The 26,154-nt window shown below is 39.2% G+C and overlaps 1 protein-coding gene across 7 annotated transcripts in view; it reads left to right on the top strand.

Moving 5' to 3' along the window:
• The window catches only part of LOC150085649 (cilia- and flagella-associated protein 206), a 465,016-nt gene that overhangs the window by 60,615 nt on the left and 378,247 nt on the right, over nucleotides 1-26,154 (top strand). For 6 of the 7 annotated variants that reach the window (XM_090373411.1, XM_090373412.1, XM_090373415.1 and 3 more), the window contains one exon: nucleotides 24,872-24,962. In XM_090373411.1, coding sequence (XP_090229537.1) covers nucleotides 24,872-24,962 — 91 coding nt within the window. Of the gene's footprint in view, nucleotides 1-24,871; nucleotides 24,963-26,154 lie in introns of those variants that run through there. The other variant, XM_090373416.1, reaches the window with a different exon arrangement.

Here is a 26,154-nt window from a genome sequence, read left to right as displayed (position 1 = left end):
ACTTGACACATTGCTATATGCTGAGGGCAGACGATCGTCCTATGTGTAGAAATTGTGACACCATTTTAACAGTCAGTCATATTTTAATTGAATATCCATCTTTTTATAATAAACGCCATTTATGTTTTAGCCATCTGTCTGAACCTTATACCCTCAGACAGATTTTATCGGACAATGACAACATGTCAGCTATTTTTAGGTTTTTACAACTTATTAATCTAAATAATTCTATCTAGAATATTTTTATCGCTTTAGCATATTCTGTTGATACAGATACTGTTGCACATGGAAGACTGCTGCACAAATTGGAGCAGTGTGGCATTGGAGGCAAATTGCTGCTATGGATAAAGGGGTGGTTGAGGGGGAGAAGACAGAGAGTGGTAATCAGTGGACACTGCTCATCGTGGACTAATGTTATTAGTGAAGTCCCTCAGGGTTCAGTATTGGGTCCATTATTGTTTTCTGTATTTATAAATGATATTGATGATGGTATATCCAGCTTAATGTCCAAGTTTGCAGACGATATGAATGTTTTATATCGTATATTCTTTTACAATAATATATAGAAATAATTTTATATTCTACATCCTTTTGACTTGGCGCATTATAGCCTTAGATGCTAATGCGCCATAAAACTCTAAAACAAACTAACAAACAATCAAGGTTTAGGCATAAGTGGATGTCAGATGAACTAATGAGACATATGGCAGAGAAGAAAAATGCATGGGATACATATAAATTAACACGTGACACAGAAGACTATGATAGATACAAGTTGATCTGTAACCAAGTTACAAAGGAGGTTAGGCAGGCAAAGGCAGATTACGAGAAATCTTTGGCAAGGAATTCAAAGAAAAACAGCAAAGAGTTCTTTACTTATGTAAACTCTAGAAGGAAGGGGATGAATCAGATTGGTCCACTTGATATCGATGGGTCAACTGTTGATGATCCTGCTCAGGTAGCTAACAAACTAAATGAATATTTTACATCGACATTCACACATGAGGAGTTATTTAGCGAGGGGAAAGCCAGAGGTGTATTCAACCCTAGCAGTAAGCTAAAGAATCTTGTAATAACTGAGAGTAAAGTGGAGGAGAAATTGTTGAAGATAAACACAAGAAAAGCACCCGGGATGGATGGGATCTATCCAGTTATATTAAAGGAGGCAGCAGAGGAAGTAAGCAAACCCTTAGCCATAATTATGAGAGCTTCCTTGGACTCAGGGGAGGTACCCACAGACTGGAGATGTGCAAATGTGACCCCAATTCACAAAGGAGGATCAAAGGCTGACACAAGCAATTATAGACCTGTGAGTTTAACTTCTGTTCCAGGAAAATTAATGGAGGCACTAGTTAAAGAAGCACTGCAGGATCATTTAGACAAGACTTCAGTTATAGCTCGGACACAGCATGGTTTTGTTAAGGGGAAGTCTTGCCTGACCAATTTGATTGGATACTATGATGCAGTCACAAAGGAACTCGATGCAGGGAATAACTTTGATATTATATACTTGGATCTTAGAAAGGCTTTTGATACTGTTGCACATAGAAGACTGCTACACAAATTGGAGCAGTGTGACATTGGAGGCAAATTGCTGCTGTGGATAAAGGGGTGGCTGAGGGGATGAAGACAGAGAGTGGTAATCAATGGACACTGCTCGTCGTGGACTAATGTTATTAGTGTAGTCCCTCAGGGCTCAGTGTTGGGTTCATTATTGTTTTCTTTATTTATAAATGATATTGATGATGGTATATCAAGCTTAATGTCCAAGTTTGCAGACGATACGAAGGTTGTCAAGGTTGTCAAGGACACTACTACACTAGGCTGCTGCATCAGGATCTGGAAAGGTTGAGCAGATGGGCTGAGAGGTGGCAAATGAAGTTTAACATTGACAAATGAAAAGTACTACATATGGGAAACGGCAACCCCAGAGCAACGTATCAACTCTGTGGTACTACACTGACAGTGGTAGAGAATCAAAAGGACCTGGGAGTAATTGTACAAGCAGATATGAAGTTCTCTGAGCAGTGCAGATGGGCTGCAAGAGTAGCTCGTGGTGTCTTGTCAATGATATACAGGAATTTTTCTAGCAGGGATAAGGAGGTGATTATTCCCTTGTATAACGCAAAGGTCAGACCACACTTTGTGTACTGTATGCAGGTCTGGAGGCCTCATTTCAAGAAGAATGTAGAGCTGCTGGAACGAGTACAGAGAAGGGTAACAAGATTAGTGAATGGAACAAAGGGGTTCTCTTACGAAGAAAGGCTTAAGTTTTGCAAATTACAGTGTCTGGAGACTAAGCACCAGCGAGGTGATCTGATAGAGGTGTATAAAGCCTTGAATGGTTTGCACATGCTCAATGCTGATGGGATTCTTCCTCTTGCTCGGAATAATCACCTGAGAGGGCTTAAATTCAAATTGAGGAGAGACAGATGTAGGATAGACGTGCGGAAATTTGCCTTTAGCCAGTGGGTAGTTGGTTGGTGGAACAGACTTCTATCCCTAAATAAATTTAAGGCTCAGCTGGACAGGTATTTTGAGCGAACTGAGGGGTGAAGTCGAAGTGGGTTTTTTTTTTTTCTAATGCTGCATAAGCTTGCTTTCTTGCATCATATGCCTCTGCTAATGCTAAAAAGGGTGGTTGAGTGGGAAAAGACAGTGAGTGGTAATCAATGCACACTGCTCTTCATGGACTATTGTTATTATTAGTATACTACAAGGTTCGGTGTTGGGCCCATTGTTTTGTATATTTATCAATGATATTGAGGAAGATATATCAGGCTTAGTGTCGAAGTTTGCAGATGATACAAAGGTTGGCAGTGTTGTTAATGACAGTAACGGCAGTGTGCTACTGCAACAGGATCTAGAAATATTGGGCAGATGGGCCAAGAAGCGACAACAGAAATTTATCTTTAAAAAATGCAAAGTACTGCATATGGGTAGAAGTAATCCCAGACGAATATACCAAATGTGTGGTACTACACTTAGGGTGGTAGAAAATGAAAAAGACCTGGGAGTGATTGTGCAGTCAGATATGAAGTTTTCTGAGTAATGCAAACAGGCTGCCAAAGCAGGTTATGGGATATTGTCAATGATATATCGGAATTTTGCTAGCAGAGAAAAGGAGGTGATTATCCCTTTGTATAAGGCAGTTTTCAGGCCAAGCCTTGAGTACTGCGTACAGGTCTGGAGGCCTTAATTTAGGAAAGATGCAGAGTTGCTTGAGTGTGTACAGAGAAGGGCAACAAGATTTGTGAGGAGACAAAGGGGTCCCTTTCCAATTAATGCTTAAGTTCTGCAAATTGCAGCACCTTGAGACTAGGCACCTGTGTGGTTTTTTTTTTTTTTTTTTTTTTTTAGGGCCATTAGCAACTAAGGCCGTATTGCTCCGGGGATATGTGGTGGTCATTCCCTGACCTTTCCGTATCCTCCGCATTTGGTGGTCATGGGCTAGAACCCCGGTCTAATCGTGTGCTACACACTGCTGCTCCTGCCCACGTGACTACGGAGGCGCCACCTGTGAGGTGATCTGATTGAAGTGTATAAGGCCTTGAATGCATGCTGAATTTTGATGGGATTCTTCCACTTGCTCAGATTACTAACCTGAGGGGCCATAAATTCAAATTGAGGAAAGACCATATGTACAGTAGATGTGCAGAAATTTTCCTTTAGCCAGTGAGTGGTTAATTGCTGGAATAAACTTCCATCTGTCTTTGTGGAAGTTGATTGTTTAAATAAATTCAACGAGGAACTGGACAAACTTTTAGAGTGAATGGTTGTTTGAAATTGGGTTTTTTTTTTTTTTTGCCTGATGCTACATAAGGTCATACGCTTGCTTTCTTGCATCACCTACCTCCACTACTACTACTACCTTTACTCAACAGAAAATATATTATTCCTTCAAAAAATACAAAATTGGAATGGACTATCAGCATATGATTAAATTTGTAGTTATTAACACATTAATTAAAATTTATTCTAAAAATTCGTATTTACTATTCATATTTCTTTTGACATGAGCACTTTACATTTAATATTGTTTTGCACATATAAATATTTTCTTAAAAATTTCTTTTTTATTAAATATGTTTTTATCATTTAACCCCAGGGGCTCACATCTGGCGACAGTGGTCTTGGATATCATCATTCTTCTCTTTCTTGGTGATTCCCTACTGTTTCTGACTTTCTCTCTCTCTCTCTCTCTCTCTCTCTCTCTCTCTCTCTCTCTCTCTCTCTCTCTCTCTCTCTCTCTCTCTCTCTCACTCACTCACTCACTCACTCACTCACTCACTCACTCACTCAGGGTAACTCAGGAAATTTTTTGGCTGGTGCACCATAAGCCTCAGGCTTCCCATTTCTATCTAAATTAGATAAAAATAATCCCATTTCTATCTAAATTAGCTTTACTTGCTGAATAAATTTTATTTTTTTGTAAAGTACAACTTGAAAATATTTACATTAAATTATATTCTGCATTTTGGATTTTTTTTACATATGATTATGTTCTATCCCTCTTCCATGAAATTACTAAGGTTTTGCTATATTTGATTTCTGACTTTAGAAGCTTGACTGATATCAAAATAGAATGTATCATATTTCTTAGGGGCATTGCATATACATCAATGAGCCAAAACCTTATGACCAGTGAGTCGTTATGCAAATCGAAGCAACTGCAAGTAAAGTACGACACATGTGCGGGTTGGTACACAGTATAAAAAAACAATTTTTTTTTTTTTTTTTTTTTTTATGTGAACCTCAAACATGAGAGGTATTAGAACCTATAGTACTTAGTACCGTGCTTGGGTTGAAGGTTGAGAAGACGAAAGAAGATATTTGTTGACATTGGACTTGAACTTCTGTAGATTGTAATTTCCAGGAAATATGTATGAAGGAAGGTTGTCCAGAAAACAGCAGTTGAATGAATGAATGAGGAAGATGAAAAGTTGGTTCTGTGAGTTTCAAGTTGGACAGTAAATGAATGCTGGCTGGTGGTGGCACATGTTCGGACTGTTTTGAAAGAGAGAGAGAGAGAGCGAGAATTATAGAAGCCAATTCAGAAGAACAGTGCCCGTGGAAGTTTCTGTAGAAGAGGCTTGCAGCAGAAACAGTACGTCTATGAGAATGTGAGTGGGGAGACTCTGAATTAGAGATGAATCATTAATTAACCTAACTGCCTTCTCCTGAAGGGAATCAAGAAGCCTGAGAGAGGTTTTGGGGACACCACTCCAGATGTGGGAACAATATTCCATGGCAGGGCAGATTTGCGATTGATACAGAGTGAGCAGCTATTTGGAAGAAAAGTAACACCGAGAGCAAAAGATAAAACCAAGTTTTTTAGATGCAGAAGAAGCAATATTTGTAATGTGCTTGTGCCAAGAGAGATTAGAAGTCAGGGTAATCCCCAAAAGAGATATATCATTTTGCCTAGAAATCGGAGTGTCACTAAAGATAAGCATAGGAGCAGAAGAATCCTTTTTGCGAGATATAAGACAACACTGAGTTTTAGAAGGGTTGAAATCAACTAAGTTGTCTTTGCCCCACTGGAGAATTACCTGAAGATTGGCATTTAAGGAATTGGTGCAGATTTTCGAGAAGTTGGAACTGATTGAGCAGGACAAGGTTTCTCAAAATGGAAAGTGGAATGGAATGTGCTGTCATCGGCAAAATTATGGATAGGATTTTCAGTCAATGGAAGAAGGTCATTAATATACAAGAGGAAAAGAGTGGGGGAAAGAACTGAACCTTGGGGGACACCTTCATTAGTGGAGACGTTAGAAGACAGAGAGCCATCTACCATCACTCTCAGTGTGCGATCAAAGAGAACACTAGATAACCAATTATTAAAAACAGTTGGCAAACCATAAGATGGAAGCTTGTTTAGAAGACTTTTATGCTAAACATGATCAAAGATGTCAAGAGCAACTACATGTGTTTCACCGAACCTTTCCACTGAATTAGGCCATAAATGGGTAATATAAGCCAGAATATCACCAGTGGATCGACACTGACAGAATCCATACTGGTGATCGTTGATCAGACAGAAGGTTTCTAGGTAGTTTAAGAGTTGGCGGTTAATTGATTTCTCCATTACTTTAGAAAGAGTAGAAGTAATTGTAATGGGACGATAATTGGATGGGAGGGATTTGTCACCCTTTTTAGGAACTGGCTGGATATGAGCAAATTTCCAAGCAGAAGGAAAAACACCTTTGGAATAAGAAGTGAAAAAAAGGCGGCAAAGAATAGGAGTAAGTTCAGGAGCACAGCTTTTGAGAACAAGTGGAGAAATACCACTAGGGCCTGGAGCTTTCTTAGTATCAAGATTCATCAAAATCCTTCTGATAACCTTATGATGGAAGACCACAGGAGGCACTGAATGGAGCATGTTGGGAATGGTGGGAGGTGTTTTACCAAGGTCATTAATACATGAGCTGGAAGAAAAATGGGATGCTAGCAGGTCAGCTTTATCCTTGGATGAAGTGAAAACAGAACCATCTGGTTTGGACAGAGGTGGGAGCAGAGATGGGCAAAAGTTGGGGCCAATAGCTATGGCAAGAGACCAGAATGCTCCACTACCATTAGGACAAGAGGCAAGTTTTCTACTCTTAGCCTGTTCAAACTCTAGTTTGGACTGATTAATAACTGCTTTACAATTGTTGCGAGCTTTGGTGTAGGCAGAAAATGAAACTGAAGAATTAGAAACAAGCCAATTACAATATGCAACATTTTTCTCTTGAACAGCCTTAGCACATTTATTGGAAAACCATGGTTTAGATAAGGGACGAGATTTTAAAGTGGAGTGTGGGATAAAGGATTCCATTCCTGCAAGAATAATTTCACTGACACGATCTGAGGAAACGTTGAGATCAGAAGTTTTGAAACAGTAATCCGACAATGGAAAAGAAGAAAAGAAGTCTCACAGGTCATCCCATTTTGCATTCTTGTAATGCCAAACAACAAGAAGTTGGGAATAGCCATGAGATAAAGGTTCCATTGGAGAAGAGACAATCACCAAGTTGTGATGTGAAGTGCCTAAAGGACCTCTCACTTTGACCGTGTACTTAGAAGGGTTGTTTGTGAGAAAAAGATCAAGCGTATTGGCTGTATGATTAGGATTGTCCGATATTCTTGTAGGTAAATGAACAATCTGTGCTAAGTCATTAGTAATTGCAAAAACCTCAGCATCTAGACTGCTGGGTCGGTGTGACTAGAAAATTGAAGCCAGCTGGAGTTGTGAACATTAAAATTACCAAGGAAAATTACCTCACTGTTAGGAAAGTTGGACTGGAGAAAGTCAAGTTGCAAAGAGAGGAAGTCAAAGAGCTCCAAGTGATTAGTGGAGTTGGGAGAACAGTAGAGACAACAGATGAATTTGACACAAAGAGGTAGAGAGATTTTAAGCCAGAGAAGATCAAAGAGAGGAGATTCCAAATTGCCAAGTCTCTGACAGAGAATATCAGAATGGACATATGCACAAGTACCACCTTTGAGGCGAAAGGAATCATACAGCGAATAATTTGGGCATCTGAGATGAGCAGTAGTTGAATCAACCGATAACTGAGATTCTGTCAGAAAAAGTACATCGGGGCTTGGCACACTGCAAGTGGAAATGGACATCGTTGAGATTAGAATTGAGACCACGTATATTTGTGAAATGAATTAGGAAGTGCTTGGGAGGTTTAGATCTTTTCGGAGAAAAGCTTGCTCTATTAATTAGTTTGACAATTCATGGTGTATCAATAGTAAGGAAAAGTGGGTGGGACATGCTGTATGAGGTAATGAAATTTTTGGATATGGCATACACGTGGTAAGAATATACCCAGAAGCTTGACATGACGTGGCCTCGAGAATGCTCCCCGGATACACACTACTCGGACTCCCTCCAGTCACTATCTGGCAGAGTAGAGGGTAGCAAGATTATACACTAGCTGATCCGGAAGCCTCGTAGAGAGTTACCAGTAGGTTCGGTCTGTTGTACTAACTAGTGGCCGGCCTGCGAGCACCGTTTTACAGCTGTACCCTCGAAGTGTAAGGAATATTGGATCTCGCCACGATGTTCATCATAACCTCAAAAGTCATCTATCATACTGCATGATGGAAGAGTTAGGGAAGGGTTGGCCGGAACTTAGCTCTAGAGACTAAACATGGGTTCCACCACTTCAAGCCTCCAATAAGCAAAGTGGTGGTGTTTCACCTGTTGATGAGAGTCATCTACCACCTAGTACTTAGAAGCTTGACTGATATCAAAATAGGATGTATCATGTTTCTTAGGGGCATTGCATATACATCAATGAGCCAAAACCTTATGACCAGCGAGTCGTTATGCAAATTGAAGCAACTGCAGTTAAAGTACGGCACATGTGCGGGTTGGTACACAGTAAAAAAAAACCTGATGCTGAGCTCGTTAATCAGTGTTACACTTGTTCTTCAGATGGGAAAGACAGTGGACGTAAGTGAGTTTGACAAAGGCCAAATTGTAATTGCCAGACGACTGGGTCAGAGCATATTCGAAACAGCATGGCTGGTGGGATGCTCATGGTCAGCCATGCTTAGTACCTACCAAAAGTGGTCAGAGGAGGGGGAATCCACAAACCACCAGTGAAGTGTATGAGGTTTGCTCACCTTGATGCTCGAGGTGAATGAAGGCTCTTCCGGATGTACGTGGCAACAGAAGGGCGTCTGTGGTGCAACTCGCCAGTAAATGGAATGCTGGTGATGGCAGTAATGTGTTGCAACTCACAGTACATCGAACCCTGCTGAAAATGTGGCTGCATAGCTGCAGACCGCTTCGAGTGCCCATGGTTCACCGGCTACAGCACCTACAATGGGCATGCAAGCATTGAAACTGGACCTTGAATGATTGGAAGAAGGTCGTCTTGTTCGATGAATAACGTTTCCTGTTGCACCATGTGGATGGCCGGGTGTGTGTGCATCATTTACCTGAGGAAGTGATGGCACCTGGATGCACCGTGGGATGAAAAGAAGCCAGTGGCAGTGATGTCATGCTTTGGGTGGTGTTCTGCTGGGATACCCTGGGTCCAGTCATCCATGTGCTGGACACTCTGATATCTACCACCTAACTAAACATCATTGCTGACCAGGTACACCTTTTCATGGCAACGATCGTGGTGCCGTCTTTCAGCAGGATAATGTGCCATGCCACACCGCCCGGATTGCTCGAGACTGGTTTGCAGAACGTGAGGAAGACTTCCAAGTATTGCCCTGACCTCCAAATTCCCCAGACATCAATCCCATCAGGCATCTGTGGTTTGTGTTGGAACAGCAACTCCAATCTGCAGTGTCTCAACCACGGACCTTACAAGAGTTAAAGGATCTGCTGGTTACGTGTTGGTACCAGATACCACAAGACACATTTAGAAATCTTGTAGCACCATGCCTCGCTGGGTATGAGCTGTTTTGGCTGCACAGGGATAACCAACATCATATTAGTTAGGTGGTCATAATGTTTTGGCTCATCAGTGTATATATATATATATATATATATATATATATACACGTAATTTAGCAGCTATTGTCTTCATCATGTCCATCTGCATATCTGTCTGTTTGTTTGTCCATCTGTCTACATCCAACAGTTTATACCCAGTGGATAGATTTTCATGAAATTTTACATTTAGTTATTTTAAAAATATTTGTCAAGCTAGCCCAAATAAAAGTGGACACACAGCAGACAGAGGTAAAAGTGATTCTTGTACTGCTTCTAACATGTAGCAACCTGCAAAGCATGGTGGTAGGGATTTCAAGGGGTCTAATAAGGATCCTCATGGAACAAGTAAACATATGCTAGGTTAGGGTAACTACGGGAAAGGACAGGTGCATGTATACTTGCATAACCATTATATTCAAATTAATAAATAAATTTGTTGAATTTGAATTCTTACTTTAAGTCATCAAATACAGGTATTGTAGAGATATTGGAGATGTGGTGTCACTCAGTCATAATAGATGTAGAATTTGAATGTGAGGAGCACATTGTGTACAGAAAGGGCATAGTATAGTATAATATGTTTCCTGTCTAGCGGTGCCAGGGGTTTCTCCCAACTCCACATCATAACTTTGTGATTACAAACTCTGTAATGGCCAGATAATGTGTGTATTGTGTAGTTTGGGTGGTATAATGTCAGGTTATGTTGTTCATCTGGCCACTTAGCCCATCACCCAATGGAACACAACTGACCCCTAGTTTCTGTCCTGGGTACCAGGAGCCAGGCCAGGTATACATATTAGCATTAGCATTTTAGCATTTGTAAAGTCACATGATGCAAGAAAGCAAGCTTATATAACATCAGCCAAAAAAAAAAAAAAACATTCTCATTTCATCCATTCACTTGCTCCGAATGTTTGTCTAGTTTTGCCTTGAATCTATTTAAGCTATCAACTTCTACGACAGATTTTCTGTATGTAAGCATGTATCATTTGTTCCTTTTGGATTTCTTTGGGTGTTTAACATTTTATAAGTGAAGGCGATACGTTTCATAATTTCATTTGTGTATTATTATTACAAAGGCCATTTATTTTTCATAACCAAATATTCTTGGCTGTAAAAAAATATGGAAGAACTAGTAAGAATTAATGAGCTTAGGTCAGCAATATTGGCCTTATCATTAGCAACCTAACCATAATTAGAATTCTAACCATATTTTAACATAATCTAGATAGTCTTATTGCATTTCTTAAAATTTTTAATTGTAAGACATTTTTTTCGTACATACGTAAAAATAATAAAATCTACCAATAAAAACAATATATTCGTGTTTAAATTTTGGGGGAGACATTGTAGGCACGTGCATATAACTGATAAAGCATATTTCCTTGTCTACGGTTATTGAAATTGAGATTGTACTTCAATATAACAACCCACTGAGAATTGATTAATAAGGGCAGGTTTGGCCGAGAACAGCGTGTAAGAGGGGATTTTTTTAATATGAATCATTTATTAATTATTTTTGGCAATATGATTTCAACAAAGAAGAAAAACTTATTAACACTAGACTTAAGTACTTTTGCGAAAATTACAATTTTCGTGTTTTAAGAGATTATTCCAAATGGTAGGGATAGGTAGAAGAATGAAGAAGTGAGTTTGCAGCTGGACTGTGAATGGATGTTGGCAAGGTTATTGGATGAAAGTGGTATAATTCCATCATGTTCTTTGCAAAGGTGGGGAAATTAGATCAACAATCAGTCCTTTATAGCAATATCTATATGTATATATACACACACAAACACACACACACACACACAAAAGGCAGCTGAAAGTGCATGTCTGCAACAATAGCAAAAAGTGCCTAAGTATTGGAGATAATGAATAGGTGAAATGGGAGGTGTCTTTTTTTTTAAACTCCATGATACCTTTACTTTGTCCCATAACTACTACTTTATCACTTTGACTTGCACAGCCAGATGCAAATTACCACTGCTCTATTCGATATATGCCTATTCAAGCGTACTCGATATATGCATGATTATATTGTTGTATATCGCACAATCCTGGTGTCGTTTTCAAGTGTCAACCACCAGAATTGTCCGACAAGACAATATAGTGTCCTCTGTTTCTAACATAAAGTACAGTAAACCCCCGCTATTCACGGGGGTTACATTCCTGAGAAATGCCGCGAATACTGAGTTATGGCTCCCATAGTAATAAAGGGGTTCCGTTTCATAGTCTGAAATATATAAGAAAAACTAGTCTAAAATTTTGTCTATATATGTATTATATGTACCTTCATAATATGACCATTAGAAATGTAAGCATATGGCATTGAAATGAAAATAAGAGACAATTTAATATTAAATGTAATATTTATTAGAAATTTCAAACAAATCTTTCAAACCAGCGCCTCTGCTAGCTAAAAAACTTATCCCGCCAGTGCTATCACCTGTTTCGCTAAAGTGGTGATAAAGGAGTTTTGCCTTTTCACGAATGATGAGTGAACTTAACAGAATTTTATTTTGAGAGTTCGGTCTTCTATCCACAGATTTAAAGCTTTTTCCATTTTTTTCTAATTTAACATCACAAGTTATAGAGCAAATTTTTAAAGCAATTAGTGCGTTTTCGCGAACACTACGGCGGATTTTTTCTTCCGATTTTTGATTGATCGTACCATTGACTCATTGATTTTATAATGTTTTGCCACTGAGAAGACACTTTCACCATTAGAAATTTTGTCTAATAACTCAATTTTATTCACTAATGTCATCACCTTCTTTGATCTTTTCACATTTCCCTTGTTATTCGTAGCCATATTTTTGTAGGGGTTAGAAAGAACTTGTCCACAATAAAGTCACTTTCTTCCATTAACACACTCGAAAAAGTCTGTTTTACACTGCAAAACAGTAGATTTATCACTTTTGTAAGCATATAAATTAAAAGCAAATGACAAAACCTTCCATGACAAGCACATAACACATACTGAACAAGGATTAGCAAGAAACATCAACGATCGCGATTTTGTCACCCCTCTCCCCCACCCACTGAGCGCTTTTGACCGGGAAAGATAATTTTAGCCACGCCCGTGTTTTTTTATGGTGGAAAATGTTCATGGCACTTTAAAATTCACATATTTTTAGGTTTCATTTTATACTAAATCAGCGACCGCGAAACTGCGAATACACATACCATGAATAGCGGGGATACATGCCATAGCAAAATAGAATTACATATAAATTCAGACGATTGTAATTAAGAATTTCAATCTTCTGAGTCTTTTCACTACACTACTGCAAAAAGAGACAGAAAGAAAGTCCGTCTTTACAATGAACAACTTAACAAATGGGTTTTATATTAGCTGGTAATTGAAGGAATTAATTATGCATCCATCAATTACCAGCCAATGTTAAACCCATTTGTTAAGTAGTTCATTGTAATGACAGACTTTCTTTGTGTTCCTTTTTGCAGTAGTGTAATGAAAAGACTCAGAAGATTGTAATTCTTCATTACTAACCTTATCAGAATTAGTATTAGTATTTAGTATTAGTAATGGCCGCATGGTGCAAGAAAGCCTATGGCTTATGCTGCACCAGCCAAAATAAAAAAAAAAAAATCCGAACAAAACAATGATAAAAACAAAAAAAAAATAATAATAATAATTAATAAAAAAAAAGGAAATTTAACCTATCATCCTATGCGCTTCCCTTACCCGAAAGTACTATCCAGATGACCTTTGAATTTCCCCAAACTGTCATCCTCTACCACCCATGAAGGCAACTTATTCCAGTAATTTATAACTCGCTGGCTAAAATAAAACTTCCTGTAGTCCAATCTAAACATTTCCCCCACGTAACTTGAATTTATGTCCTCTAGTTCTAGCATCATTTATAACCTTGAAAATTTCGTCCTAATTCATTTTACTGATGCCTCTCAGAGCCTTAAACACCTCAATCAAATCTCCTCTAAAGTGTCTAGTTTCCAAACTCTGCAACCCACATACTCGAAGTCTTTCTTCATAAGGATGCCCTTTTGCCAATCTCACCAGGCGAGTTACCCGTCTTTGCACCATTTCAAGAAGCTCGATGTCTTTCTTTAGGTGCGGTCTCCATACTTGAACACAGTATTCCAAGTGTGGTCTAACATAAGCCTTATATAATGGGATTATCACGTCCCTATCTCTATTTGCAAAAGTTTGATAGATCATCGATAGGACACCATGGGCCTTCCTTGCAACCTGTTTACAATGCGCAGAGAATTTCATGTCTGACCGTATCGTAACACCCAAGTCCCTTTCCTCCAGTACTGGGTTTAGTTGAACTCCACCAAGTGAATAAGTTATTTTGGGATTACTGTTTCCCAGGTGTAATACCTTACACTTTGTTGGATTAAAGCATAGCTGCCATTTTTCTGACCATTCCTGAAGTCTATCTAGGTCTCTCTGAAGAAGCTCAGCTTGACAGTGATCATTAACTACTCTACCAATTTTAACATCATCTTCAAATTTAGACATTGTGCCCTCTATCCCTTCATCGATGTCGTTTATGAAAATTAAAAACAACAGTGGTCCTAATACTGATCCTTGGGGAACCCCACTTCTTACATCAACCCAATCTGAGGAATAGCCATTTATCACAACCCTCTGCCTCCTGCCCTGAAGCCATCCTTCTATCCATCTAAGGATTTTCCCAGTGATTCCAACCTGTTCCACCTTATAAAGCAACAGCGCATGGGACTGAGTCAAAAGCTTTGCTGAAATCTAAATAAACAATGTCGAGATTATTCCTAAATCCATCTCCTGAGTGACCCTTTCGAAATAACGAACCAGATTTGTTAAATATGATTTTCCCTTTACAAAACCATGCTGAGAATCCTTGAGAATTTCAATTCGATCCAAATGATCCTGAATTCCGCCCTTGATCATTGCCTCCATGATTTTCCCTACTAGTGAAGTCAGACTGACAGGTCGATAATTTCCAACTTCACTTTTAGAGCCACCCTTATGTATAGGAGATACATTTGCACTTTTCCAATCCAAGGGAATCTCCCCAGAGTCTAGTGACTCTGGGGAGCCTCGATTAACCTCAATAATTAGCCTCAATGGTTCAATGCACTCGCTTGCCGCCTCCCTTAAGATTATAGGGTATATTCCATCAACTCCAGGAGCCTTACTGGTCTGTAGGCTCAAAAGTTTTTTCATTAAATAATCTTGCGAAATTTCAATATCATTGAAATTTCATATTTTTTAATTACATATTTTTTAACTTCGCTCCCACAATTTCCCATTGTCACAAAAGGTTTTTCATTTGTAAATATCGATGCAAAATAACTGTTGAGTTCATCTGCAACGGCAGCTGGTGTATTTAATACTATCCCCTTTCCCTTATGTAGGCCTAAGCTCTCTCTCTTCCATTTCACCCCTCGTCTACAAAAATCACCACGTTGAACCATCAGACATATTTTTAAAACACAAACGCTAATAAAATATAAAACAGAAGGGCATAATAAATAACTAGCATCGCATGGTGCACGAAATTCAAAAAATTTATTTTTTTTTTTTTCCAATCATGATCTTTCACGGAACCCCGAGCGACATCTTACTGCACCCTAGAGAAACCCTGCTCTAACTCGTATTTGCACTTGCCAATCTGTGCGAAACCACCCAGCCTAGCATGATATCTTGTCACACACACTCTCATACATAATCAAAGCACACAATCATTCACTCACACATAGTTGCACTTTCATTTTCACAAATCACCTTACAAGCACAAAAGACACTTGAACCCTAGCAACAACCGGCATGCAGTCACTGATATACACAAGCAGATTTGTCACTTAAAATTTTTTCATTCACATACACACTCAGATTTGTGGGTCTCACTTCCAGAGTCCTCACATTCCTGATTAGTTGTCACACCTAACCTCCTAGCTTGCACATTTAGACTTCTTTTGGCTGTCCTTTAAATTTTCACTCATATGTGCAGAACCTAGTCACATGAGGTATAGTCAGGTTTGGGATACATTTCAATTGTAATTGGGTTAGTGTACATATCTAATTTTTAGGTAATTAGTATTAGTAGTGGCAAATGATGCAAAAAAGGAAACTTAGAGCATCAGCTAAAAAAAAAAAAAAACACATTTCCCATGTTACTTGTCCATCCCCTCCAACTGTTTGTCTAGTTGGCTAGTTCTTCAATGAATATATTCAAGCTATCCACTTCCACAACATTGGATGGAAGCTTGTTCCAGTAATCAACCACCTGCTACCTAAAGGCAAACTTCTGAGCAAGAAGAAGAATCCACAGCATTGAGCTTGCTTAATCCATTAACACCTCGATCAGTGTCTAGTTGCTACAGACGCTGCAGAACTGCAGTGTCTGTAGACTAGACACTGCAGTTCTGTGAGGTGATCTGAAGAGCCTTTCTTGGTAAGAGCACCCCTCTTTATTCCCAGTCTCATTGCCATTCTCTGTACCCACTCCAGCAGCTCTACAACTTTCCTAAAATGAGGCCTCCAAACTGATGTACTCAAGATGTGGCATGACCATTGCCTTATACAATGGGATAATCACCTCCTTATGTCTGCTAACAAATACCTGTATATCACTGACAAAACCCCACAAGATTCCCTGGAAGTCTGTCTGCACTGCTCATAGAACTTCATGTTTGACTGAGCAATTCACCCAGGTCCTTTTCTCTTTCTGCTACCCTGAGTGTAGAACCACACATTTGGTACTTTAATCTGGGATTACTGCTACCTGTATGCAGTACTTTACATTTGTCAATTTTAAACCTCAATTGCCATTTCTCAGCCCAACTGCTTAATTTTTCTAGATGTCTCATTGCAATAGATTACTGTCATTAACCACACTGCAAACCTTTTTATAATCTGCCAACTTAGACATTAAAACAATAATTTCTATATTCATTAATGAATATAGAAAACAACAGTGGACCCAACCAAACCCGAGGGACATCACTAACAGCATTAATACATGAAGTTCGGTATCCATTAATAAAACTCTTTGCCTTCTCTCACTCAACCATCCCTTTAGCCATAGCATATTTACTTAATGCCACACTGCTCCAATTTGTACAGCAGTCTCGTATGTGCAAAAAGCATCAAAAGCTTCCTGAAATCTAAGTATAATGATATCAAAATTATATTTTGCATCCAGTTCCTTTGTCACTCCATCATAATATCAAGTAAAATTTGTCTGACAATAATTACCCCTCAAAAACTCATGCTGTGACTGAAGTATAACTGCACTCCTGTCTAAATGAGCCTGCATTACTTCTTTACCCAGTAAATCGATTATTTTCCTCGGAATAGAAGTTAAGCTAAGAGGTCTGTAATTACTCGTGTTTGCCCTTTGATCGCCTTTGGGAATTGGGGATACATTTGCACATGTCTAGTCCAAAGGGACTTTCCCTGAATTCAAAGATGCTCCCATAATCATTCTAACAGGTTGCTTACTTCCTTTGTGGCCTCCTTTAATGTAGCTGGATAGATCCCACTACCCTAGGTGCCTTTGTTACATTTAACTTCAGCAGTTTCTCTTCCACTTTCCTCTAAGTTATTACAAATTATTTATCTTCCTTTTAGAATTTGATGACCTTTTGGCATCCACTCCCCTAAAGAATTCTGCATGTGTGAATGTGAATGCAAAACACCTATTCAGTTGGTCAGCAACCTGAGCATGATCATCAGCAGTTGAGCCATTGATATCAGGTGGACCAATGTGATTCAATTTCTACAGTTAATATAAGTAAAGAAGTCTTTGCTGCTTTTCTTTGCATTTTTGCCAGAGACAGAGCCATGCAAATTGGGGGTGCACTGGATGTGCCACACCAGGGCCTCCAATCTAGAGGGCCCAATCGAGGGAGCCATCAAAATCTCAAGATTAATAAATGAGGCTCCTTAACCCATTTTGCATCCAGGCCCCCCAAGTACCTTTACATGGCCCTGGCCAGAAACTTCTCATAATCTTACCTAATCACTTTTTTGACTTAATTACAAACTGGTTTATATCTGCAGTAGACTTTTGTATCACCTTATAATTTATATGAATCCCATGCATTTTTTCTTTGCTGCCACATGTCTCATTAGTTCATCTGACATCCATTTAGGTCTAAGCCTCGAACGGTATTTCTCAGTTAATATGAAAAGTCTAGTAACTACTGCGATTACTTCCCTGAATGTGCTTCCCATTTGGAATTTGCTGATGATAACATCATCATCATATAGTCCCACTGTATAAAATTAAAATCTGTCTGAGGCCATTGTGTTCATCCTTACAAAGCAGAAATCCTTCTGTTTGCCCTTTATAGTAGTGTTGATGATTAAACTTTGCACCAGCCGAAAGATAAATAAATTTTCAATACTGTAACTAAAAACACTTTATTTACAATAAAATAAATATAGAATAGATATATATTTACAATAAAAAAAAAATAAATAACACTGATAAAATATACTAAAAACTAGAAATTAGAAGCGATAAAATTTGCTGTAGCTTTCAGAGGCAGCAGTCTCCTTCCTCAGCAACATATGTCTACTATGCAGCACATCCTTAAATAGCAGATCCATGTCACATGGTTCCACGGTTGGAATTTTCCATTTGCGCACTGGAACCAGAGCACGCTAGCTGAAACCGTTCATCACGTCCAAGAAAGATGGTTTCCAGGAGGGGGTCAAGACGTATCCCTATTAATAGTATTGCTAGCTGCCCCACAATACGTAAGCTCTCAAGCCACTTACGGTCCCAGAACCCTTGGCTTGAGAGCTTACATATCGGAGCAGCTAGTAATACTATTAATAGGGATAGGGGTGTATGTCTATACCCCCCTCCTGAAAACTGTCGTTCTTGGACGTGATGAACGGTTTCAGCTAGCTCACTCCCAAGCCATTTCCGGTTCCTGTGCGCAAATGGAAATTCCAACCGTGGAACCGTGTGCCGTAGATCGAGGAAGGAGACTGCTGCCTCCGAAAGCTACAGCAAATTTTATCGCTTTTAATTTCTAGTTTTAGTATATTTTATCAGTGTTATTTATTTTATTTTTATTGTAAATATATATCTATTCTATATTTATTTTATTGTAGATAAAGCGTTTTTAGTTACAGTATTTAAAATTTATTTATTTTCCGGCTGGTGTGAAGTTTAATCATCAACATGAATTGTCCCAGCCTTGTAGGCCTATTTAGAGATATCCTTTATAGTAGTTACATCTTTAAGTATATCTTACATCAATGCACAATGAAAACCACCACCCAGTTGGCCTTTTACCTGCAGATTCATAATGGATGAAGAATCATTGCTGTTAATCTGATCCAGCATATTCTTCCTCATGTTGCATTCAGCTCTAAAATGCTACTGTAGAAAACAGTCATCTATTAAATCCACAAAATTCTTACTAGTGGATCAGATGGCCATTCCACAAGTTCCCATCAATATCTGTAAAGTTAAAATCCCCCATTACAAAACAAATATATGTATTTTTTTTTTTTTCTAGTGCCTATGTCACACAAACTGATTCAATATTGTATTGGCCATCCATGTCAACTGAATGTACTGCCCTAGATTTTATGTGCTTTTTAATTAAGAGCATAACCCCTCCCCTGCTCCCTGTCAATCCTGTCAATAACCCCCATGTGTACATATCCTTTTTTGTACTCTCCATATCTAAATTCTGCTTCCCTTATATCTGAAATACATCAATATTTTTTTTTTTTTTTTATGTGAACCCCAAACACGAGAGGTATTAGAACCTATAGTACTTAGTACCGTGCTTGGGTTGGAGGTTGAGAAGACGAAAGAAGATATTTGTTGAAATTTGACTTGAACTTCTGTAGATTGTAATTTTCAGGAAATACATATGATGGAAGGTTGTTCCAGAAAACGGCAGTTTGATGAATAAATGAGGAAGATGAAAAGTTGGTTCTGTGGGTTTGAAGTTGGACAGTAAATGGATGTTGGCTGGTGGCGGCACGTGTTCGGACTGTTTTGAAAGAGAGAGAGCAGGAATTATAGAAGCCAATTCAGAAGAACAGTGCCCATGGAAGTATCTGTAGAAGAGGCATGCAGCAGAAACAGTATGTCTATGAGAAAGCGAGTGGAGAGACTCTGTTAGAGATGAATCATTAATTAACCTAACTGCCGTCTTCTGAATGGAATCAAGAAGCCTGAGAGAGGTTTTGGGGGCACCACCCCAGATGTGGGAACAATATTCCATGGCAGGGCGGATTTGCGATTTATACGGAGTGAGCAGCTGCTTGGAAGAAAAGTAACGCAGACAGCGAAAGAGAAAACCAAGTTTTTTAGGTGCAGAGGAAGCAATATTTATAATGTGCTTGTGCCAAGAGAGATTAGAAGTCAGGGTAATCCCCAAAAGAGATATATCATTTTGTCTATAAATCGGAGTGTCACTAAAGATAAGCATAGGAGCAGAAGAATCCTTTTTGCGAGATATAAGACAAGACTGAGATTTAGAAGGGTTGAAATCAACTAAGTTGTCTTTGCCCCACTGGAGAATTACCTGAAGATCGGCATTTAAGGAATTAGTAGCAAATTTTCGAAAAATTGAAGCTGATTGAGCAGGACAAGGTTTCTCAAAATGGAAAGCGGAATGCAATGTGCTATCATCGGCAAAACTATGGATAGGATTTCCAGTCAATGGAAGAAGGTCATTGATATACAAGAGGAAAAGAGTGGGGGGAAAGAACTGAACCTTGGGGAACATCGGCATTAGTGGAGAAGTTAGAAGACAGAGAGCCATCTACCATCACCCTCAGTGAGCGATCAGAGAGAAAACTGGATAACCAATTACTAAAACACAGTTGGCAAACCATAAGATGGAAGCTTGTTTAGAAGACCTTTATGCCAAACATGATGAAAAGCCTTTGAGATGTCAAGAGCAACTACTTGTGTTTCACCGAACCTTTCCATTGAATTAGTCCATAAATGGGTAACATAAGCCAGAATATCACCAGTGGATCGACACTGAATCCATAGTGGCGATCGTTGATCAGATGGAAGGTTTCAATGTAGTTTAAAAGTTGGCGGTTAATTGATTTCTCCATTACTTTAGAAAGAGTAGAAGTAATTGCAATGGGATGATAATTGGATGGGAGGGATTTGTCACCCTTTTTAGGAACTGGCTGGATATGAGCAAATTTCCAAGCAGAAGGAAAAACACCATTGGAATAAGAAAGTGAAAAAAGGGGCAAAGAATAGGAGTAAGTTCAGGAGCACAGGTTTTGAGGAAAAAGTGGAGAAATACCATCAGGACCTGGAGCTTTTCTTAGAATCAAAAACCTTCTGATATTCTTTTGACGGAAGACCACAGGAGGCATTGAATGGAGCGTGTTGGGAATGGTGGGAGGTGTTTTACCAAGATCATTAATGTACAAAAGGGTACTAGGAAAGTTTTGCAATATGACGCAACAATGAATCACAGGAAGCTGCTTGTTGCTGCATGTTGAGACATGTTCATACGTGCATAGTAGCCGCCGCGGCAAGTCGATGGGCTCAGTTATTCATTAGTAGTGAGAGTGTAAAGTGCTTGCGATGGCATCGTGGTCACGAAATGATATAAGGACAGTTTTGCGGTATAATTTCGTGCGTGGTTTAACCATAGACCAGTGCTTAGAAGAAATGACTCTTGCACTAGATGATGATTGTCCACATCGTACAACGATATTCAGGTGGTATAGAGAATTCCAAAGGGGAAATTTCACTCTGGAGGATTCTGAGAGGCCGGGAAGGCCACGAACGTCAGTTACGGAGGAAAACGTTACTGCTATGAGGAAAATGCTTGACGAAAACAGGCGAGTGACCTACCAACAGATAGAGGATACTTTGGGCCTAAATGCACCAGCAATTCGTTCGATTCTGCAAGATCATTTGCACGTGAAGAAACTTTGTTCTCTCTGGGTGCCGCATCAACTGACTGAAGAGCAGATGACACGACGTGTGACTTGGTGCCAGGAGATGTTAAAAAAGTTTGATAAGGGACAATCTCGGTATGTGAACAACATCGTGACAGGTGACGAGACTTGGCTGTACTATTACGATCTGCTGACCAAGGCTCAAAACAAAGTTTGGTTCTTTGATGATGACGACACACCCGTAATTGTCAGAAAATCCCGATCTGTAAAGAAGAAAATGATAGCTGTATTTTTCAAATCGAGTGGAATTGTGGAACGTGTCGTTTTGGACACGCAGAAGACAGTCACAGCTAAGTGGTATACTGAACAATGCCTGCCTAAAGTCATTGGATCTATAAGAACCTGCGGCCAAAGTCAAGAATGGACACCTGGTACCTCCATCACGAAAATGCTCCAGCTCACCGTGCCAAAGCCTGCACCGAATATTTGACCACGACAGGACTGAAACTTCTCGAGCACCCTCCCTACAGTCCAGAACTTGCTCCCTGCGACTTTGCACTGTTCCCGCATGTGAAAATGAAGCTAAAAGGGAGGCGGTTTTCCAGTGATGAGGACCTTCTACGGGCTTGGGACAACGAGTGTGCTTTACTCCCTAGTGAAACTTGGCAGAACTGGTTTAAAGATTGGTTTCGGAGGATGGAGAGGTGTATTGAATGTAGAGGAAATTACTTTTAAAAAATTAAATAAACAAAGCTGTATTGCAAAACTTTCCTAGTACCCTTTGTACGAGCTGGAAGAAAAATGGGATGCTAGCAGGTCAGCTTTATCCTTGGCTGAAGTGACAACAGAACCATCTGGTTTGGACAGAAGTGGGAGCAGAGATGGGCAAACGTTGCGGCCAATAGCTTTGGCAAGAGACCAGAATGCTTGGCTACCATTAGGGCAAGAAGCAAGTTTTCTACTCTTAGCCTGTTCAAACTCTAGTTTGGACTGATTAATAACTGCTTTACAATTGTTGCGAGCTTTGGTGTAGGCAGAAAATGAAACTGAAGAATTAGAAATAAGCCAATTATGATATGCAACATTCTTCTCTTGAACAGCCTTAGCACATTTATTGGAAAACTATGGTTTAGATAAGAGACGAGATTTTAAAGTGGAGTGTGGGATAAAGGATTCCATTCCCTCAAGAATAATGTCACTGACACGATCTAAGCAAACGTTGACATCAGAAGTTTTGAAACAGTAATCCGACCAAGGAAAAGAAGAAAAGAAGTCTTGCTGGTCATCCCATTTTGCATTCTTGTAATGCCAAACAACAAGAAGTTGGGAATAGCCATGAGATAAAGGTTCCATTGGAGAAGAGACAATCACCAAGTTGTGATGTGAAGTGCCTAAAGGACCTCTCACTTTGACCGTGTACTTAGAAGGGTTGTTTGTGAAAAAAAGATCAAGCGTATTGGCAGTATGATTAGGATTGTCCGGAATTCTTGTAGGTAAATGAACAATCTGTGCTAGGTCATTAGTAATTGCAAAAGTCTCAGCATCTCGACCTGCTGGTTCGGTGTGACTAGAAAATGGAACCCAGCTGGAGTTGTGAACATTAAAATCACCAAGGAAAATTACCTCACTGTTAGGAAAGTTGGACTGGAGAAAGTCAGGTTGCAAAGAGAGGAAGTCAAAGAGCTCCGAGTGATTAGTGGAGTTGGGAGAATGGTAGAGACAACAGATGAATTTGACACAATGAGGTAGAGAGATTTTAAGCCAGAGGAGATCAAAGAGAGGAGATTCCAAATTGCCAAGTCTCTGACAGGGAATATCAGAATGGACATATGCACAAGTACCACCTTTGGGGGCGGAAGGAATCGTACAGCGAATAATTTGGGCATCTGAGATGAGCAGTAGTTGAATCAACCAATAACTGAGATTCTGTCAGAAAATGTACATGGGGTTTGGCAGACTGCAAGTGGAAATGGACATCTTTGAGATTAGAATTGAGACCACGTATATTTGTGAAATGAATTAGGAAGTGCTTGGGAGGTTTAGATCTTTTCGCATATAAGCTTGCTCTATTAGTTTGACAATTCATGGTGTATTCAATAGTAAGAAAAAGTGTGTGGGACATGCTGTATGAAATAATGAAATTTTTGGATATGGCGTACACATGGTAAGAATATACCCAGATCCTTGACATAAAGTGGCCTCAACAATGCTCCCCGGATACACACTACTCGGACTCGCTCCAGTCACTATCTGGCAGAGTAGAGGTAGCAAGATTATACACTAGCTGATCCAGAAGCCTCCTAGAGAGTTACCAATAGGTTCAGTCCTGTGTTTTTTTTTTTTTTTTTTTTATGAAAACCACAAACACGAAAGGTATCAAAACCTATAGTACTTCGTACCGTGCATGGGTTGAAGGAGAAGTATGGGGGTAGGGGGATGCCGGAAAACTTTGCTCTAGAGACTAAACATGGGTTTTACCACTTCAAACCTCCAATAAGCAAAGTGGTGGTATTTCACCGGTTGATGAAAGTCATCTACCACCTAACTAGCGGCTGGCCTGCGAACACCGTTTTAGAGCTGTACCCTCGAAATGTAAGGAATATTGGATCTCGCCACGACGTTCATCATAACCTCAAAAGTCATCAATCATACTGCATGATGGAAGAGATAGGGAAGGGTTGTCCCTATCTATATATGTCCGATGTCCCTACAATGTTTGCATTTGATGACTTAATCAGTACTTCAGATTCATCAAATTTATTTACTGTGCTCCTAGCATTAGTAATCAGGTGCATATATACATATACCTGCATGTTGTTGTTGTTGTTATTTGGTTTTTAGGAGCATTAGCAACTAAGGCCATATTGCTCCGGGATATGCGGTGGTCATTCCCTGAATGACCTTTCCGCATCCTCCGTATTTGGTGGTGACGGGCTCGAACCCCGGTCTAATCAAGAAGCGTGTGCTACGCACTGCTGCTCCTTCCCACCTGGCTACGGAGGCGCCATACCTGCATGTATACATGTGTATATATATATGTGTGCAGCTCTTCTTACTCTTAGTTACTGTAACACATAGCTCATGTATTTACTTGTTCCTGATGATCCACAGAAGGGCTTTAAATTTGCAACACCTTGCTTTCCAGGCTGCTGCATATTCGAATTTGGTGCCTCCGTAGCCAGGTGGGCAGGAGCAGCAGTGCATAGCACACGCTTCTTGATTAGACCGGGGTTCGAGCCTGTGACCACCAAATACAGAGGATGCGGAAAGGTCATGGAATGACCACTGCAATCCCCGGAGAATATGGCCTTAGTTGCTGATGCTCCTAAAAACTAAATAACAAACAACAAACATATTCCAATTTGTAATAGTTCACTGTGGGTACTGATTTATGGGATGCCCCGTAGGTAATCTGCATAATCTCTCCATTTATTGAATTTTTAGTCTTTTATAAATATGATTTAAATTATTTAAAATTTATTTTTGAATATTTCAAATTGTCTTTGAGTTGTTTTAAGAATTGAACTGTTCTCCTCTAGGTTTGTTCAGAGCGGTTACTGGCCATATGCAATCCATCTACAGCTACTATAAAGATGCAAATATATTTTGAGCTAAATTACAGAAATCGAGGTGAGAAACTCAATTTTAATTTTTATTAATGAAAAATTAATTCCACTTTCTCAATATGGCAATGTAGATTTTAAATGGCACTTTGAAGTAATAAACATTAAATTATAATTTAGACAGTATAGTGTGTGGTTGAATGGTTTTGGACTTTAACCAGGGTACACAAACTGTGATCTGTAATACTGCTGCATTCCCTTGTACCATCAGGAATATAGACCAAAGTTCTTGAATTCCAAGAAAATTACTTCTGTGCTCATTATGCATATCACAAATGAGTTACATAGCAAGAAAAAATTGAGCTCTGAAATAGTTGAAATTTTTGAAAAATTTTGCCCTTTTTTTACTTAATTAACATATTAAATTACATTCTATAGTTAGTTTTAATAGTTTGAATTGCGGTTGTGAGCTTATTTTTAAATTTATCTAGAGATTTTGTAAGGTATGACTTAATTGTAGAGCATTTGTATCGGTGTATTGTAGAGCATTTGTAAGTTACTACACTACAGAATGGGGTGGTCTGTTGAATTTCAGTGTATAATTGTGGCAAAGAACTGAAAAGGCTTCTAATCATGTAGGTTGGCATATATTTATTTGTTTATAGCTGAGATAAATTATTTAGTAAATAATTTTCTATTATAACTTTACAAATGTAATAGTATTGCATAATACATATAACAGGGGTGGGCACGCATGAGGTCAATGAGAGCCACATTCCGGTTTTTCATATACAGTAATACCCCGACTTACGCTACCCCGACTTACGCGAACTCGGAGTTACGCGGTTCTTGATATTTTTCGTTTGGCAACGCTGCCGCCCACTATCTTCAAGGTCGTTTTTCATATGTTATCGATATACGGTGCGACGGCGGAGAATGAGAGCGAAAGATGAACAAAATTCAACTTTGTTGCTTTTATGTTTTTTATATCAGTGAAGGGGAAACACATTTCACCATAATAACGTAAAAACCAACACAATTCCAGCTATCGGTATAATCGCAAATGCAATTAGATCGAGTTTACTACCAGTTTATAACAGATTTCACTAGCAGAAACGCAACTGGATTTTTATTGTTTTATGGTAGTAACCCCTAGAAATGTGAGGTGTTAATAGTGTATCTCTGCCTTTATGGTGTTGTTTATTCAGTTGCTACATGCGCGCAGCTTTGTTTATGCGTATCAAGCGTGCCTCCTCGTT

Source organism: Mastigoproctus giganteus, chromosome 5 (genome assembly GCF_048544385.1).
Source record: "Mastigoproctus giganteus isolate SK-2022 chromosome 5, ASM4854438v1, whole genome shotgun sequence".
NCBI lineage: Eukaryota > Metazoa > Arthropoda > Arachnida > Uropygi > Thelyphonidae > Mastigoproctus > Mastigoproctus giganteus.
Note: the sequence above shows the minus strand (reverse complement) of the source record. Positions and strands in the feature narration are given on the sequence as shown.